The sequence below is a fragment of the Otolemur garnettii genome, unplaced genomic scaffold, assembly GCF_000181295.1.
Source record: "Otolemur garnettii isolate 467f Iridium unplaced genomic scaffold, OtoGar3 scaffold00011, whole genome shotgun sequence".
Lineage (NCBI taxonomy): Eukaryota > Metazoa > Chordata > Mammalia > Primates > Galagidae > Otolemur > Otolemur garnettii.
Window position 1 is genome coordinate 3,762,809 of NW_003852406.1, and position 18,864 is coordinate 3,781,672.

The 18,864-nt window shown below is 37.1% G+C and overlaps 1 protein-coding gene across 2 annotated transcripts in view; it reads left to right on the forward strand.

Annotated features, from left to right (window-relative positions):
• AP4E1 (adaptor related protein complex 4 epsilon 1 subunit) overlaps positions 1-18,864 on the forward strand; it is a 79,785-nt gene that overhangs the window by 33,379 nt on the left and 27,542 nt on the right. The window contains exons 9-14 of one of the 2 annotated variants that reach the window (XM_003784353.3): positions 4,374-4,496; positions 4,599-4,708; positions 8,714-8,853; positions 9,879-9,991; positions 10,097-10,215; positions 16,186-16,488. In XM_003784353.3, the coding sequence (XP_003784401.1) occupies positions 4,374-4,496; positions 4,599-4,708; positions 8,714-8,853; positions 9,879-9,991; positions 10,097-10,215; positions 16,186-16,488 (908 nt within the window). The remainder of the gene's footprint in view (positions 1-4,373; positions 4,497-4,598; positions 4,709-8,713; positions 8,854-9,878; positions 9,992-10,096; positions 10,216-16,185; positions 16,489-18,864) is intronic. The other variant, XM_023510103.1, reaches the window with a different exon arrangement.

Here is an 18,864-nt window from a genome sequence, read left to right on the forward strand (position 1 = left end):
GTAGGTGTTTACTTTGGTGATGGTCTATTGTGGTGTTCAGTATTTCCTGTAGAGCTGGTGTTGTGATGAATTTCCACAGTGCTTGTATATCTGCAAAAGATTTGATTTCTCTGTCAATTTTGAAGCTAAGTTTAGTAGGATACTGGATTCTGGGCTGAAAATTATTTTGTTTAAGGATGTTGAAGGTGGATGACCATGCTCTTCTTGCTTGGAAAGTTACAGTTGAAAAGTCTGCTCTCATCCTAATAGCTGTGCCCTTGTAGGTCAATTGGTGCTTATTCCTAGCTGCTTGCAGAATTTTCTCCTTCATCTTGACTTTGGACAGTTACATTACAATGTGTCTTGGAGAGGCTCTGTTAGAGTTGAGGTGACCTGGGTTCGATTTCCATCTGAAAGGAGTGTATCAGGATCTTTAGTAAAACTTGGGACATTTTCATTTATGATAGTCTCCAGTAGGGCTACCATACCTTTGGGACAATCTTCTTTCCCTTCAGGGATTCCTATTATCCATATGTTTGAATGCTTTGTGGTGTCTTGTGGTCTATAAGTGCCTGTTCTGCTGTCTGTCTCTTTTCTGACTCTAACTACCTGTGTTAACTCAAAGACTTTATCCTCTAACTCTGATGTTCTTTCTTCTCCATGATCTAGTCTATTTTTGATACTTTCTACTGCTTCTTTACATTCCCTGATTGTCTCCTTCATTTCTTTAAGCTCATCTGTATCTTTTCTATATTCTACATATCTCTTGTGTGACTTTTGGTTCTGTCTTATTTTCTCATCCATTCCCTTTATTGTCTTAATCATCCATATTTTACCTTCCCTTTCTGTCAGGTCCATTAATTCTTTATAGGATGAGTCTTCTGTAAAGGCTGCCTCGTGGTCTGTTGGAGGAGTTGCTCTATTTTGGTTTTCATGGTGTCTGAATTTTTCTGTTGGTTCCTCTTCATGTATGCTTTCTTCTTGTTCACCTCTTTGTGTACCTTTTTCCTTCTCAGTTCCTCCTTTCCTTCTTGTTACCTTGTCTCAGAGTTTATGTGATGAAGAGACCTCTTGTTGTGAGGCCAAAATGGGGAGAAAGGTAAGAAGCAGGCAGGGAGAAACAGGGGGAAAAGAAAGAGTAAAAAAGAAGGAAAGAATAAGAGAAAAGAAAAAGAAGAAAAGAAAAAAAGGGAAGGAGGAATAACAGAAGAAGAAAGAGGAAAAAAACTTGGAGAACAGGAGAGAAGGAGGTCAGGAAGAGAGGCTGAAAGTAATGGAAGAAATGGCATTGATTAGGACAGTGCTAAGGTCATGCTTGTAACTCAAGGGTTCTGAGGGGGCTGGACTGGCAGGTCCCTTGAAATCATCTGGTCCTTACCAGCCTGAGCAGAGCCAGACTCTTCCTCTGCCACAACTAGGAAGGGAAGGAACAGAGCAAAAAGAAAAAACGCTAAGGAAAAGAATTTTTTTTATTTTGAGGCATAGTTTCACTATGTCTCCCTGGGTAGAGTGCCCTGGTGTCACAGCTCACAGCAACCTCAAACTCTTGGGCTTAAGTGATACTCTTGCCTCAGCCTCCCAAGTAGCTGGGACTACAGGTGCCTGCCACAACGCCTGGCTATTTTTTGGCTACAGTTGTCATTCCCCTACTACCCCCTTGTATTAGCTCATCCACTGCCTTCATATTAGTATTGAGTACATTGGATTCTTGCTTCTCCATTCTTGTGAAACTTTACTAAGAAGAATGTGTTCCACCTCTATCCAGGTTAATACAAAAGATGTAAAGTCTCCATCTTTTTTAATGGCTGAATAGTATTCCATGGTCTACATATACCATGCTTGTTAATCTGTTCTGGAGTTGGTGTGCATTTAGGCTGTTTCCATCCATGTTGTGCTTTTAAGTTTAGAAATTCTCAAATGCAGTTTTACTTTAACCACTGCACAGAGGAGATAGCAGAATGGCTTCTCTCTCTTTCAATTATGGGCTTACACTCAAATTTTTGTAGAGTTAGAGAGTAAAGGGACTTAGTCCTATGTGGGGAAAATAATTTAAAAATCTATTAAATTTATTTTCAGTTTGATTATGCCTAAAGAAACTAATAATATGTGCAATTTTTGAACTACTAATTTTTCCCATACTAGTGTCTCAGAAGTCTTATGAATGTAAGAGTGTTCTATATAGTGTCTCAGAATCTCAACGTCAAAGCGTAAATTTTAGATGGGTAATGCCGAACTTTTGTTAGGAAAAAAATCAAATAGCAGAATTCTAAATGACAGGAAACCATAAAGAAAAGTATGTCAGTTATGATGGAAAATGGAGTACCATCATTTTTAATCTTACTTGAGACTGTCATGGTAGTTTGGGATTCAGCAAACTTTTTCCAAAAAGGCAGCTAGATAGTAAATATAGTATTTTAGGTTTTTCAGGTCACATAGATTTCTGTTGTGTATTCCTCTTTGTTTTTTGTTGGTTTTGTCTTTTACATTCTTTTAAAAATGCAAAAGCATTCTTAGTTCACAACATTGCAAAAGTAGAAGGCTAGATTTATTAGCAGTTTGTCCGTTCCTGCCTTAGTTGATTTGTCAGTTGACAGAGGCCCTCTTTGTTAGTTTGTTCAGTTCATGAATCAGAAAGCCGATGTTTTTACACAGCACAGCATAAAGACATGTTATAGCACAGTATACTGAATAAACAAAGTATCTTTAGGTTCAACTAACTCTGTAGTTTTCCCTTTAATTAAAATCAATTCCTTTCTTAAAGAAAAATTAGTATTTCTGATTTCTTCTCTCCTTCCATCTTTCCCCCTCTTAGAATAGGTTTATAAAACTTTGTGTGCATAAATTGATAGGCAACATAGTTTAAAACATAGCTAGTTGAATATTCAGGATGTTATCTTGTACATAAATAATGCGTCTGGTTGTTATGTTTTAAGCTTTTGGAAATGGAGGAGTGATTCTGTCAAGGACAGAGGTACTTCAGCCTGTAATACACTTAGTGCTGATTTTATGCCTTCACTTTGTCTCACTCCTGATACCATGATACTGTAGAGCATTTAAGACTTCACGGTATCTCAGTGATTTTTCTTTAATATGGCAAACTTCCAATTCATTGACTCATGCTTTTTTAAAGATTTTGAGAAAAATATTTACTGTCGGGGCAGCACCTGTGGCTCAAGGATATATGGCGCTGGCCCCATATATCAGAGGTGGCGGGTTCAAACCCGGCCCCAGCCAAAAATGGCAAAAAAAAAAAAAAAAAAAAAATATTTAGTGTCCACGTTGATTATCTATCATAGTTATCAGACTTTGGAGTATATCACAAAGTCAAATTTGAACAACTGTCAAGTTGTTTAATAGATTGTTCTGTGTGTTTTGAGGTTAATTTTAAAGAAATAGCTTAAAGATTTTTGAGTAGGGCTAGGCAGGTTGGCTTATACCTATAATTCTAGCACTCTGGGAGGCCGAGGCAGGTGCATTTCTTGAGGTCAGGAGTTTGAGAACATACTGAGCAAGAGTGAAACCTCTTCTCTACTAAAAATAGAAAATTAGCTGGGCGTTATGGTGTATGCCTGTAGGCCCAGCTACCAGTACTCAGGAGGCTGATGCAAGATGATTGCTTCAGCCCAAGAGTTTGAGGTTGCTGTGAACTATGATGCCACAGCACCCTACCTAGGGCATCACAGTGAGATTCTGTCTCAAAAAAAAAAAAAAAGAATTTTGAATAAGAGACCTAAGGGCAGTGCCTGTGGCTCAAGGAGTAGGGCACCAGCCCCATGTACCGGAGGTGGCGAATTCAAACCCATCCCCTGCCAAAAAAAACAAAAGCAAAAAAACCTGCAATAAGTGACTTTATCTTTGAAATAAAGGCTATATCATCATGAAATGATTATAAACTACTTATAATACTTATAATAAACTACTTATACCATTACTGTGTATAAGTGATAGAAACTACTTGAGAATAAACCATGTTAAAGCATTCAAGGAGTGTTGGCAAGATCTATTCATATAGGAACAACAAATGTATTATTTTTGTGTTCATCAGATTCTGAGCTCCTTGAGGGCAGGAGGTTTTGTCTGTGTTGTTTACTGCTGTGTTCATGGTGCTAAACTCATGCCTGGCACTTAGGAGGTGTTCAGTAAATACTGTGTATGAATGAATATATCATTATTATCCATCAGAAAAATAATTCTCTTTAAATTGTACCATGGTAACTTAATCCTAGTAACTGTGCAGGCCTGAAAACAGTAAAATTTGTTTCTTTGAAAAATAAATAAGATATTTGACTAAAATTAACTTTCCAGTTAGTTTATCTTGTTACAAATTCTCCACAAATGTGTTCTTTTATTATGCTTGAGCATAATACCTGTCATTTTTATTTTTCTTTCTCTAGCTATTTTGTTTGAATGTGTACATACAATCTATTCTATTTATCCTAAATCAGAATTACTTGAGAAGGCTGCGAAGTGCATTGGAAAATTTGTTCTATCACCTAAAATAAATCTCAAATATTTAGGTAAGATAATTGGTTCTTTTGACAGAAATTATGGAGAAAGCTTTTGAAATTTGCTGAGTATGTCTTTCAATTTACTTTGCATAATGTAATCTTTATTTATAGGACTGAAGGCTCTTACCTATGTTATTCAACAGGATCCTACTCTGGCTCTTCAACATCAGATGACAATAATTGAATGTTTAGATCATCCTGATCCTATTATTAAAAGAGAGGTAAACTGGTATTCTGACTAGTGTACATGAAGTGTTAAAAATTTTAAACTATTTGTTGGTGTTCTGGAAAGAGGTTAAAGTAGCAGGCAGTGTCTGTGTGTCTGTATATTTTAACTTTTGAATGCTTTTACTTCTTTTTATTAAAGTTTAGGTAATTTTTCTAAAAAGTACTATGTCAGTGTCTGCAAGAATGTTTTAAAATGAGTTGTAAACGTTAGGTCCAGTTATCTATGTGGGGTCATTGATATCTTTTTGGTCTAAGCATTATACCAATGGGGAACCTGAAGTTTACTCCCAAGTTTCCTGTTAGTACAATTCCAGTTATACTCCTGTTACTATACAATTTAAGATGCAATTTATGGTAATTAATATTTTTTCATTATTCTCTTAATACATCTATAAAATGAGTTAATGAATTCCTTATTAAATAGGAGCATTAAAAAAATCAGTGAAGGCTGGGCGTGGTGCCTCATGCCTATAATCGTTGCACTCTGGGAGGTTGAGGCAGGCAGATCTCTTGAACTCAGGAGTCAAGACCAGCCTGAACAAGAGTGAGACCCCCTCTCTACTAAAAATACAAAAACTTGTCTGGGTGTTATGGCTGGGACCTGTTTTCCCAGCTGTTTGGAAGACTGAGGCAGAGGAGTGCTTGAACACAGGTGTTTGATGTTGCTGTGTGCTACACTGATGCCATGGCACTCAAGCCTGGGTAGCGGAGTGAGACTCTGTTTCAGAAAAAAAAAAAAAAAAAAAGAAAAGAAAAAATCAATAAAGATATCCATAAAATGATTTGAACTTGGAAGGAAAGGTGTAATAATATACTTCATTTGTTTTCAGCTTATTCTTTTTGTAAAATTGCTTCAGTGTCTAGTTGAATGTCTATATAAATATTTCTATTAATTCTTATGTAGGAAATCACTTTGTATCTTTGCTGAAAATAGTATGCAGAACTTAGTTACGAGTGAAAAGTTTTATTACTGATTATAAAAATAATAAAGATAAAAAAGAGAATCTGTTGGGCGGTCCCTGTGGCTCAGTGAGTAGGGCACTGGCCCCATATACTGAGAGTGGTGGGTTCAAACCCAACCCCGGCCAAACTGCAACAAAAAAATAGCCGGGCATTGTGGCAGGCGCCTGTAGTTCCAGCTACTCAGGAGGCTGAGGCAAGACACTAGCCTAAGCCCAAGAGCTGGAGATTGCTGTGAGCTGTGATGTCATGGCACTCTACCGAGGGTGACAAAGTAAAACTCTGTCTCCAAAAAAAAACTCTGTCTCATTAAAGGCAATGAGTTAAAAATAGGAGAGTTTATTGAGAGAATAATAATTGTAATTTTTGAAGATTATGAATTTTAAAAGGCATCGTTAAAGCAAAAATATTTTTGAGAAATTTGCATATATATTTTTAATTCATATTTTTAATCATCTGGAAATTGTTAATCTACCTTGAATGAATGCTGGTGTACTAATTTCTGTGTACAGGCATTGTAGAAAAATAAGCAGGGTCTAAGGGGCAAAAAGAAATAATTATAAGGCTGTATATACATCTAGATCAGGCGTCCTCAAACTACAGCCTGCGGGCCACATGCGGCCTGCCTAGGACATTTATCTGGCCTGCCTGCTGTTTTTGCCACTGCTGCCTGTCCTGCTTAGCAGCCGACTTGTCCCGGGGCCTGCAGTCTGGCCCTCCAGCGGTCTGAGGGACAGTGAACAGGACCCCTGATCTAGATATTCCCAGTTCCCTTTCTACTTTTAATACATATGGCACATGCATTTCTTTTGGGTGATTGACTACTAAGTTGAACAAGGATGACTTAGATACAGTTTTCTTTTTGCTGTACTTTAGTCCCCTTTGTCCACAGGATACATTCCAGTATTCTCCAGTGGATACCCAAAACTACAAATAGTACTGAACCTTACATATACCAATGTATGTTAGGTTTTATTGAACCTTAAATATACTGTGTTGTCATATAATAATCAAGGCATCATTGTTACTAAGTGACAAATGGATGTGTAGCATATACAGTGTGGATATGCTAGACAAAGGGATGATGCATGTCTCAGATGGATGGAGTGCAGTGGCATGAAATTCTACCATGCTACTCAGAATGGTGCATAATTGAAAACTTATGAATTATTGATTTGTGGGATTTTCCATTTAATATTTTTGAATTGTGGTTGATGACAATAAGGAAAACTAGAAACTGAAGCAGGGATAAGGGGGAGACTACCATATTTAATTATTGGGTTCTCACTTAAAAATGAGAGTCAAGGGGAAAATAAGCAACTTTTATAATGAGCAAGTTTGATCCTTTTGGTCCATTACCTGCAGTGAAAAAAGTAGTTTGAATTCTTAGGGGAAGGTGCTGAGTCTCAGTGGTGCCTAAAGAAGGCACTGAAGTACTGTCTCCGTGATGCTATTGTCACTTCTGACCACTATTAGTAATGATATAGCAAAAACTTTGGTACTTGGGTGTGGGGTGACTTGTTGGTTGCAGTGGGATTCCTTTTTATTTAGTTTTATTACCACTCTTTCAAACTAGGAGAGAAAAGGTGAGAAGGAGCTACTAAAGCTGAATGGAAAAGAACTGTAGCAATAGAGTAATATAATTCCTAATACCATAATCTTCCCTGCCCATTCAGTCCTAGAAATGCCAAATTTTGAAGTCTTAGAGTAGGTATTAAATTTTGAGTATATTATCTAAAAATATATAATGTATAGTTTGGAGTACCCAGGGAGCATGTCTGAAGCAGCTGCATAAATTAACAGCTATTGGTAGGTGAGACTTTTGTATTTATAGATTTAAATGGAGTCAAACATTAAATAACATAGCTTTCTTTTTGAGACAGAGTCTTACTTTGTTGCCCTCAGTAGAGTGCTGTGCTGTCACAGCTCACAGCAATCTCAAACTCTTGGGCTCCACTGATTCTCTTGCCTCAGCTCCCAAGCAGTTGGGACTATAGGCACCTGCCACAACACCTGGCTATTTTTAGAGCCGAGGTCTGCCTGTGCTCAGGCTGGTCTTGAACTCGTGAACTTAGGCAATCCACCTGCCTTGCCCTCCTAGAGTGCTAGGATTACAGGCGCGAGCCATGGCCCCTAGTCTCCTAAGATAGTTTTTTTTTTTTTAAATCTGTGTTATGATTTTTACTTGAAGTCTTGACTGTAAGAGTTAAAAAATTAGAAAGAGCCCTAAAGATGTTTTGAACAAATTTGACAAAAAGGATATGTGAAAATTCTCTTGCAGCTAATATTGTTGATCTTAAAACTCCAATAAATGTTGCTTTCTTAGTATTGCCTTTGAACTCGTATTGATTTCAAGGAGTTATATTTTTGGAACCTTAATCTAAGACCTTGGAAAACCAGCCAAATTGGAGCTTTCTCTTGTACTTGGTGTCCTTGAGGCAAGCAAGAGGTGTATTTGCCAGCACTTGGAAAGTAGCTATAAAACAGTTCTTGAATATGCCTGAGATTTTGAGGATAGGCTTTGCTAGGCTTTCAGGTGCTTGGGCCACTAACTTCTGTCTGTCCATGAGAAGCCATTTGATTTCAATTACCAGACCTGCTCGAGTACTATTTTCTATTGTTTGGGTAGTGTGGGAAACAGTTTGCAAGATTGGATTTATACATAGGCACACACATGTGTGTACATACACACACCCCCATAGGCATGAGTAATGTACACTTAAGAGCTGTTATGTTTTAGAAAATATATTGTAAACCTTTTAACTCTTTAGTCCTTACATGTTCTGTCATGTATAAATATCAGATGGTAATTATCTGTCTCTAAAGAAAGCTTTTAGGCTTCAGAATCGATCATTATTTATTTTTTGACAATAATTTTGTCTTTCTAAGTTTTACTTTTAGTTAAAATTTGCACTTCTAAATTACCTATTAACTGACTGTCTAGTAGATGTACATAAAAGTAGAAGAATCCATTGTATAATAAATAAATCTATGTGTTATATTTATTGGTGTTAACTGTTTTTAATTTCTTTAAATAGACCCTGGAACTTCTTTACAGAATTACTAATGCACAGAATATAACGGTTATTGTCCAAAAAATGCTTGAATATTTACATCAGACCAAAGAAGAATATGTCATCGTCAATTTGGTTGGTAAAATAGCTGAGTTGGCTGAGAAATATCCTTTGTCTGGACCACGAGTCTTAAAATACTTAGTTACATAGTGATTTTAAAATGATTGGTATACATATGATCTTGCAAGTTGAGATCAAAAGACCCAGCAATAATTTCTATTTTTCTCATCCAAACCAGAAATTTATGTAGACTTTTTAGGGGGTGGCGGCTTTTTTCCTGGTTTCTTTCGTTCAGCTAGTCAATATTTTGAATAAGAAGGTACAAAGTATAAGAAATTCTACATGGTTCTCTTTAGTCCCTCCTGATTTCACTTTTACCTGTTTTTTTTTTTTTTTTTGAAAGTATGAGTTCTTGTGTTTTGGAAAGGGTGTGTGTGTGTGTGTGTGTGTGTGTGTGTACAGGGAGGTGGTCAGGATGCTAAAGCTTATCCTTTCCATATGCTGCTGTCTATGCTAGAAACTGTCCCGTAAAGTAGTTGGGAGCTTCATTAATTACTTTTCTTCTCATTTGTTTTTTAAAAGTGAGAGGAACTTTACAGGTCATAAGGATATTCCATTCTTTTAAAAATGTTTAATACTAAGAAAGAATAAGTGAATAATGTTAATCAAATTGGAAATTACTTAAGTATAGTTTTCTCCTGGATAAGGCTATAGTTCTGGTCAGCAGAATGACAGAATTTTAGAACCGATGATGAGCAGATTACAAAAGAGGTTGAGCAGCTTGTTCAAGTAGATACACCACAATATTTGAAGTGTATATAATTTTCTGTTGTTTTCCTTAGTTAGCTGGTTTATTTCTTTCATTTGTTTCACACTTATTTATCAGATGCCTATTATATGCAAGCCTGTTGCTAAAGTAACATAAACTCAGTTTATTAAGTATTCTAAAGAAACTTTTGCTGAGTATCTATTTTATGTAAAATTGGGGATTAGAACAATTTATGGCAGAGGTTAAAGATAAAAATGCCACACTAGGATGAATTGGGGTTATTTTTGCAAAGGTTGCTTCAGAAAGACAATTTTAATACGTGGCATTTGGAAGTGCACTTGTTCTTAACACTGTGGACACATATGCTCCTGATAATGCGTGGTTTATTCAGACAATGAACGCTGTGTTTTCAGTGGGAGGAGATGTAATGCATCCTGATATTCCCAGTAACTTTCTGAGACTGCTAGCAGAAGGTTGGTAAATGATTATATTCTGTAAAGTGAAGATTTTTAAATTAAATGTTTTAATTGCAGAGTCCTAGGAGAATTTGGTTGAATGGTATATAAATTTCTTTGTAGGTTTTGATGATGAAACAGAAAATCAACAATTAAGACTCTATGCAGTTCAGTCTTATCTCACTTTATTGGATGTGGAAAATGTGTTCTATCCGCAGAGATTTCTTCAAGTTATGAGTTGGGTAAGCAAAATACATTAAATCATAAATTTTATAACATTTTTTTTTATGAAAACCAAATGTTAACGTGTTTTCTTCAGAAGTCAGTTCTGATCTGCTAACTCCTTCAGCTTTCAGTTTTCTTTTCCAGTGGCTACCTTCTATCAGTTAACTGTTTACTTGTCCATTTTTTTATTTTGTGATATCACTTGTCTAGTTTTTGAAATGTGAGTGTTATCTCTGCATTACAATATGTTTCTTGTGTTTTTTATGTAAGTCTGTGTTTGAATACTCATTTTTCTGTGTAATATTAGTTTTCTTATGCTGCATAGTTACCACAAACTTAGTGGCTTAAAAAAACATATATTTGTTAGCTCATGGTTTCTGTGGGTCAGGATTCCAGGAATGGCTTAGTTGGGTCTCCGCTTACAGTCTCACAGTGTTGTAATCAAGGTGTGGGGCTAGAGCTGCTAATCTCGTCTGAAGCATGACAGGGAAGGGATCTACTTCCAAGTTTATGTGTGGATGTTGGTAGAATTCATTTTTTTGTGGTCACATTTTTGTGACTGAGGGTGTCACTTTCATACTATCAACTGTAGGCTTTCCTTAGCTTTGCCTTCAGTATCTTGCCATGTGGCCCTCTTATCCTGGCTGTTTGCATCAACATAGCTGGTAAGGGAGATCAGTTCTTCGGAAGATAAAGGTCACAATTTTATGAAACATGTAATTGCGTACAGTCCATCACCTTTGTGTGTTTTTTCTTTTTTTTTTTTTTTTTTTGAGACAGAGCCTCAAGCTGTCCCCCTGGGCAGAGTGCCGTGGCATTACAGCTCACAGCAACCTCCAACTCCTGGGCTCAAGCGAGTCTCCTGCCTCCGCCTCCCAAGTAGCTGGGACCACAGGCGCCCGCCACAGTGCCCGGCTATTTTTTTTTTTTTTTTTTTTGGTTGCAGCCGTCATTGTTGTTTGGCGGGTCCGGGCTGGGGATTCGAGCCCGCCACCTTAGGTGTACGTGGCTGGCGCCTTAGCTGGTTGAGCTACAGGTGCCGAGCCTGTGTGTTTTTTCTTGTGCACATGGGTATTTTTTTAGGGGAGATTTAGAGAAGTGCAATTATTGAGTCATAGGATACACCTGTTTTAATATTTTATAGTATTGCCAAATGTCAATGTTAATTTAAACTTAATTTTTCCCCAGATTTTTTTACAAATTTTTCTCCCTCACCTATAGGAACGTTGATAAGCTAATATAATATCCCTACACTTATCTTTTTTCCCCTTATTTATCTGTTTTGTTTGTTTGTTTGCTTATTTATTGAAACAGGGTTCTGCTCTGTTGCCAGGCTGGAGTGCACTGGCATGTTCGAAGGTCACTCTAACCTCAAACTCCTGGGCTTATGCAGTCCTCCCACCTTAGCCTCTAAAGTAGCTGGGGCTACAGGCATGTAGCACCGTGCCCAGCTAATTTTTTATTTTTTATTTTTTGTAGAGATGATTTCTTGCTATGTTTCCCAGGCTTGTCTTCAGCTCTTGGCCTCGAGTATCCTCCTGCCTCAGTTTCTCAAAGTGCTAGGAGTATAGGCAAGAGCTACTGCACCTTGCTTAGTATCCCTATAGTTTTCCTTTAGTTTCTCAATTAATATATTTAACTGCATTTACTGTATCTGCATCTGTATGTATATCCAGGTCTACAGTTTGTTTTACTAAGCCCTGTAAAATTGGGATTGCAGACATCCTGATATATCACTTGTTAATTCAACATGAATCTCCTATGAATGACATTGTTCTAAATAACCATAAACCATTATCACACCTAAGAAATGTAACATTCATTCATTAATATCACCTTGTATATATCCATACTTATCAGACTTATCCATTTGTCCCCCAAAATGTCTTTTTTCTCTTCTTCCCAATCCTGGAATTGGTTAAGGTTCAGAAATTTCATTTAGTTATGTATCGTTTAGCTTTTAATTTACAGTGACCCCTGGTTTCTTTCTGGTTTCATGACATTGATTTTTTTGAGAAATACTGTTGACTTATAAAAAGGTGTACATTCTAGATTTGTCTGGTTATTTCTGTTCAGGTTAAACATTTTTAGCAAGAATCTTACGTAGGCAATGTTGTGTTCTTTCTGTGGCATTATGTCAGGATGCACTCACTATCAGTTTGTCCACTTATTGGTGATTATAAGTTTGTATGTTTGGGTTGAGACGGTGACTTCCAGGCTCTCCTTCCTAATTTATTCACATATTTATTCACATATCTACGAAGTGATTCTGTGAGGCTGTGTCTTTTCTGTGAGGAATGTTTTTTCCTCAGCTATCTTTTACTAATGGCTTTAGCATTTCTAATCCTTCCCGAATTGGTTATTATGTTTAGGCACCAGTAGTTTTTTCTGTCTGTGAATGTGGCATGTCATTCCATTTATTTAGATGGTCTTTTGCATTCCTATCTACAGCATACAAACTCTGTACAGTAGTCCCTTCTTAACGCGAAGTTTTGCTTTCTGAGTTTTCAGTTACTTGTAGCCAACCACAGTCTGAAAATATTAAGTGGAAAAGTCCAGAAATCAGCAATTCATAATTTTTTGTTGTTATTTTGTGAGACAGAGTCTCACTTTGCCACCCTCATTAGAGTGCTGTAATGTCATAGCTTACAACAACCTCAAACTCTTGGACTTAAGCAATTCTCTTGCCTCAGCCTCCTGAGTACCTGGGACTAGAGGCGCCTGCCATAACACCTGACTTTTTAGAGATGGGGTCTCGTTCTTGTTCAGGCTGGTCTCAAGCCTGTGAGCTCAGGCCGTCTACCCACCTCAACCTCCCAGAGTGATAGGATTACAGGCATGAGCCACCACGCCCAGCCTAACAATTTATAAGTTTTAAATTGCAAGTCATTCTGAATAGAATGGTGAAATCTTGAGCCATTCCACTTCATTCTGCTCCATCTCACTTGGGATGTGAATCATACTTTTGTACAGGGTATCCAGCTGTATATGATTTCCACTCATTAGTTGCCTAACAGCCATCTAGATTAACTGATCTATTGTAGCAGTGTCACAGCTTGTGTTCAAGTAACCTTTATTTTACTTAATAATGGCCCAAAAGTACAAGAGTTGTGATGTTGGCAGTTTGTTACGCCAAAGAGGAGCCATAAAACATTTTATTTAAGTGGAAAAGTAAAAGTTCTCAACTTAAATGGGATAGAAAAAGATCATATGTTGGGCAGCACCTGTGGCTCAAAGGAGTAGGGTGCTGGCCCCATATGCTTGAGGTGGCCGGTTCAAACCCAGCCCTGGCCAAAAAAAAAAAAAAACCTGCAAAAAAAATTATATGTTAAGATCTATAGTAAGAAGGGATCTTCTAACTGAAATTATGAAGAAAGAAAAAGAAATTCCTATTGGTTTTGCTGCTGAACCTCAGACTGCAAAAGTTACAGTCACGATGTGTGATAAGTGCTTATTTAAGGTGGAAAAGGCATTAAATGTGTGAGTAAAGAACATGAACGGAAATATATTCTGATTGACAGCTATCAAGTTTGGTGCTCCATGTCTTTTCAGGTCCACAAGAGGTCCTCAAACAAATCCCCTGTAGATACAAAGGGCTGATTGTATGTATAGATACAATAGATTTTTGTATTTTGGTTTTATGTCCTGTAATCTTACTGAAAACTAACTTGATGGTTCAAGGAACTTCTTGAGACCATGTTACGAATTTTTGTATCTGTGTTCACGAGAGATACTGGTCTGTAGTTTTCATTTTTTGGTAATCTTGTTTTGGTATCAGTGTTACTCTCGCTTCATAAAATAAAGAGAGAGTATGCTCTCTTTTATTTTCTGGAAGAGATTGTGTAAAATTGCTCAAATTCCTCAGTGTAAGCAGTCCTCCTGCCTCAGCATTCCACCACAATGCCTTAGTAATTTTTCTATATTTAGTAGAGTTGGGGTCTTGCTCTTGCTTAGACTGGCAAATTCAATTTTCTTAAAGAAAAACTGTATATGATTTCAGTTCTTTTAAATTTATTTAGGTTTATATTATGATTCAAGATTCTATCTTGGTATATGTTCTGTGGGTGCTTGAAAAGAGTATGTATTTTATCTGTCGTTGAATGGTTCTATAAATGTCATTTAAATTCTACCGGCGATGGTGGTGTTGCATTCTGCATTCTTGTTGATTCACTGAATTTTCATTCAGTAGTTCAATATATATATTTTTGTTTTCTTGGGGTTCTTTTTCTGTGCCCATTGGTGTTTGCAGGTTGCTGGTTCTCTCATACCCAGTCTGGGATATATGAGACAACAGATAATCCACAGTAGTTTTTCTTAGGTCCTAAGATCTTTAAGGGTCTGCCTTGTTTTTCCTTTCAAAGTCTTTTTATGTATGTTTTCTGTATAATGCCAAGGGTTTTTATGGATACTTACTAGGGAGAATAGGGATAAATAAGTCTACTCCATCGTCCCAGAAGGAAACGTCCATTAACCATTGATTTTAAAACTGGAATGTTCATTACCTGCTCTTCTGGAACTACCTTCCATCTTTCATTAAACTACTCTAAAAATTATTGTTTAAGGATTGAACTCATTTGGTCCTATTTCTTTTCCTTTTCTCTCTTTCTTATAGCTATAAATTTTTCCTTCCCTGTTACTTCACCACCTTCTTTTCTTGCCAGTACCAATACTACACCAAAGACATGGAAAGATTCCATAAATACCATTTTGGAAAGATTTCACTTTTCCTGAATTACCAGTTTATTAATGATTCTGTGGCCAATAGGATTATAAGTCACCTAAGCTAGATATTAAAAAAGGATATGTAAGAGATTAGTGTTCCTCAAAGTCTGTTCTGTGGACCATCTACATCAGAATCAGGTGATGCTTATTCGATTTGTATATCCTTAGGGACCAGACATAATACATCCACAAGAATATTTGGGGATATAGCCTGGAAATCTATATTTATTTATTTATTTATTTTTAGGCAAGGTCTCACTCCCTTGCCTGGGTTAGAGTATAGTGACATCATCATAACTCATTGCAAACTCAAGCGATCCTCTTACCTCGGCCTCTTGTGCAGCTGGGACTCCAGATGTGCACAACCACATATAGCTAATTTTTCTGTTTTTGTGGAGATGGTCTTGACCAGTTGCTCAGATTGGTCTCAAAACTCCTGGCTCAAAGCAGTCCTCCTACCTTGGCCTCCCAAAGTGCTAGGATTGTAGATGTGAGCCACCATGCCTGGCCAAAATCTGTATTTTAATGAAATACCTCAAGTATCTCTTATATATAGTAGTTTATGAGAACCATCATTTAAATGCATACTGGAAAATAATGACATACTGTGAAAGTGCTCATAAAAATCAACAACTGAGCCAGGTGTGGTGGCTTACATCTGTAATCTCAGCACTTTGGGAGGCCAAAGTGAGAGAGAGGATCACTTGAGGCCAGGACTTTGAGACCGGCCTGGGCAACAGAGTGAGACCCTGTCTCCACAAAAAATTTAAAAATTAGCTGGACCTGATGGCGCATGCATGTAGTCCAAGTTACCTGGGAGGATGAGGGGGGAAGATCATTTAAATGCAGGAGTTTGAGGTTATGTGAGCTATGATCAGGCCACTGTATTCTAGCTTGGGCAACAGAGTGAGACATTATCTCTTAGGGAAAAAAAAAAAGCGTAAGCCTGACAGCCAACTCCCCAACTCCTGAAGTTCAGAAGAAAGCTAATTCATAAAGATATGTTGCTTTACACTGTGTATTGTGTATTGCTAATGCCATGATGAGGGAAAGCTTTTTGTACTGAGTTTCATCTGTTGGTATCATTTTGAACCTAAAATATGCCATTGTATCTTCATTGTATCTTTACCTAATAATTTCCTCACCATTCATATTTAATCTAGATTAAATTCACTCAAGCAGTAGGCACTTTGTTTAGGTTTGTGAGTATAGTTTATTGTATAACTTGATATTTTTGTATAAACATCTCTTTGTTTTACTCATAGGTGTTAGGGGAGTATTCCTACCTCTTAGATAAGGAAACCCCAGAGGAAGTTATAACCAAGCTCTACAAGTTACTTATGAATGACTCCATTTCTTCAGAAACGAAAGCCTGGTTAATTGCTGCTATAACCAAGTTGACACCCCAAGCACACTCTTCTAATATAGTGGACAGGTTAATCCAGGAATTTACCGTATCTTTGGATACTTGTATGAGACAGCATGCATTTGAATTAAAACATTTGCATGAAAATATGGAACTTATGAAGAGCTTGCTTCCAGTTGATAAGAGTTGTGAAGACATGGTGGTAAGACTTCTGTGTTTCAGCTTTTAAAAAGTTGTGTTGTCTGTTTTTTTGTTTTTTTTTTTTAATTGTTTGTGGGGTAGTGCCTGTGGCTCACTGGGTAGGGCACTGGCCCCATATACTGAGGGTGGCAGGTTCGAACCCAGCCCCGGCCAAACTGCAACAAAAAAGTAGCCAGGCATTGTGTGAGTGCCTGTAGTCCCAGCTATTTGGGAAGCTGAGGCAAGAGAATCACCTAAGCCCAGGAGTTGCAGGTTGCTGTGAGCTGTGATGCTACGGCACTCTACCAAGGGCAATAGAATTGTCCCCCCAAAAAAGAAATTGTTTATGATTCATTGAGGGTACAAAGAATTAGGTTATACTGATTGCATTTGTTAGATAAAGTCCCTTTATAATTGTGTCCCGCCCCAAGACGTGTGCCAAACACCCTGACCTCCTCTTCCTCTCTCCTCCCCTCTCCCAGCTCCCTCATTACCTTACCCCATCCCTTGTATTAGCTCATTTACTGTCTTCATGATAGAATTGAGTACACTGGATTCTTGCTTCTCCATTCTTGTGATGCTTTACTAAGTAAAACGTGTTCTACCTCCATCCAGGTTAATACAAAAGATGTAAAGTCTCCATGTATTTTAATGGCTGAATAGTATTCCATGGTATATATATACCACAGCTTGTTGGTGGGCATTTAGGTGTTTCCACATTTTGGCAATTGTAAATTGAGCTGCTATAAACAGTCTAGTGCAAATGTCCTTATGATAAAAGGATTTTTTCTTCTGGGTAAATGCCTAGTAAAGGAATTGCAGAATCAAATGGGAGTTCTTTGAGAATTATCCTTACTTCCTTCCAAAAAGGTTGTATTGGTTTGCAGTCCCAACAGCAGTGTAAAAGTGTTCCCTTCTCTTCATATCCACACCAGCATCTGCAGCTTTGAGACTTTGTGATGTGGACCATTTTCACTAGAGTTAGGTGATATAGTTTGGTAGAATTTAGCAGTGAAGTCATCAGGTCCTGAGCTTTTCTTTGATGGGAGATTTTTTTATTATGGCTTAATCGTTTTACTTGTTATTTGTCTGATCAGGTTTTTTATTTCTTCCTTGTTCATTCCTAGTAGTGTGTATCCAGAAATTTATCCAGATCTTCTAGTTTTTCAATTTGTTACCATACAGTTGTTTGTAATAGTCTCTAATGATCACCAGTATGTGTATTTCTATGGTATCAGTTATAATGTCTCTCTTTTTGTTTCTGGTTTTATTTATTTGGGCTTTCTTTGTCTTTTTTTCTTAATTAGTCCAGTTAACAGTTTATCAATTTTGTTTATCTCCCCAGAAAACCAACTTTTTGTTTTGATTTTTTTTGTTTTTTTAGTCTCAATTTTGATCTGATCCTTTCTATATCTTTCCTTCTACTAATTTTGAATTTGATTTGTTCTTGTTTTTCTAGTTCCTTCAGGTGCTTGTTAGGTTGTTTATTTGAAAGATTTTTACTTTTTTGATTTAGGTGTTGATTGCTATAAATTTTCCTCTCAGTGCTGCTTTTACTGCATCTCGTAGGTTTTGGTATGATTTCCTTCTTAATTTCTTCATTGACTCAGTGGTTATTCAGGAGCATGTTGTCAATTTTTCATGCATTTATACAGTTTCCAAAGTACCTCTTGCTATTAATTTCTAGTTTTATTCTACTGTGGTTTGAGAAGATACTTAATATAATTTTGATTTAAAAATTTTTTCTTTCATTTTTAGGAGACAGGGTCTCGGTCTGTCACTTAGGTTGGAGCACAGTGGCACAATCTTACCTCATTGCAGCCTCATCCTGGGCTCAGGAGTCCTTCTTCCTAGTATTCCTGAGTAGCTAGGACTATAGCATGTACTATCATGCCCAGCTAATGAAAAACAATTCTTTTCTTTTTCTTTTTGTATAACAGAGTCTTACTGTGTTGTCCAGGCTATTCTCAAACTTCTGGCTTCAAGTGATCCTCCCACCTTGGCCTTCCAAAGTACTGGGACTATATATGTAAGGCCACTGAGCCCGGCCCAATTTTTAATAATTTGTTGAGACTTGTGGCCTAACATGTAGTCTATACTGGAGAATGTTCCATGTACAGATCAGGAGAATGTGTATTCTGTAGCTATTGAAAGAAATATTCTGTAAATATCTGTTAGGTCCATCTGGCCTATAGTGCAGGCTAAGACTGGTGTTTGTTGATTTTCTGTCTATATGATCTATCTGATGCTAAAAGTGGGGCATCAAAATTAAAGTCCCCATTATTATTGTGTTGGGGTCTCTCTCTTTCTCTCTTTTTTCCTCTTCTCTCTTTAGTTCTAGAATATATGCTTTATATATCTGGATGCTTTGTTATTAGGTATATATATATATATATAT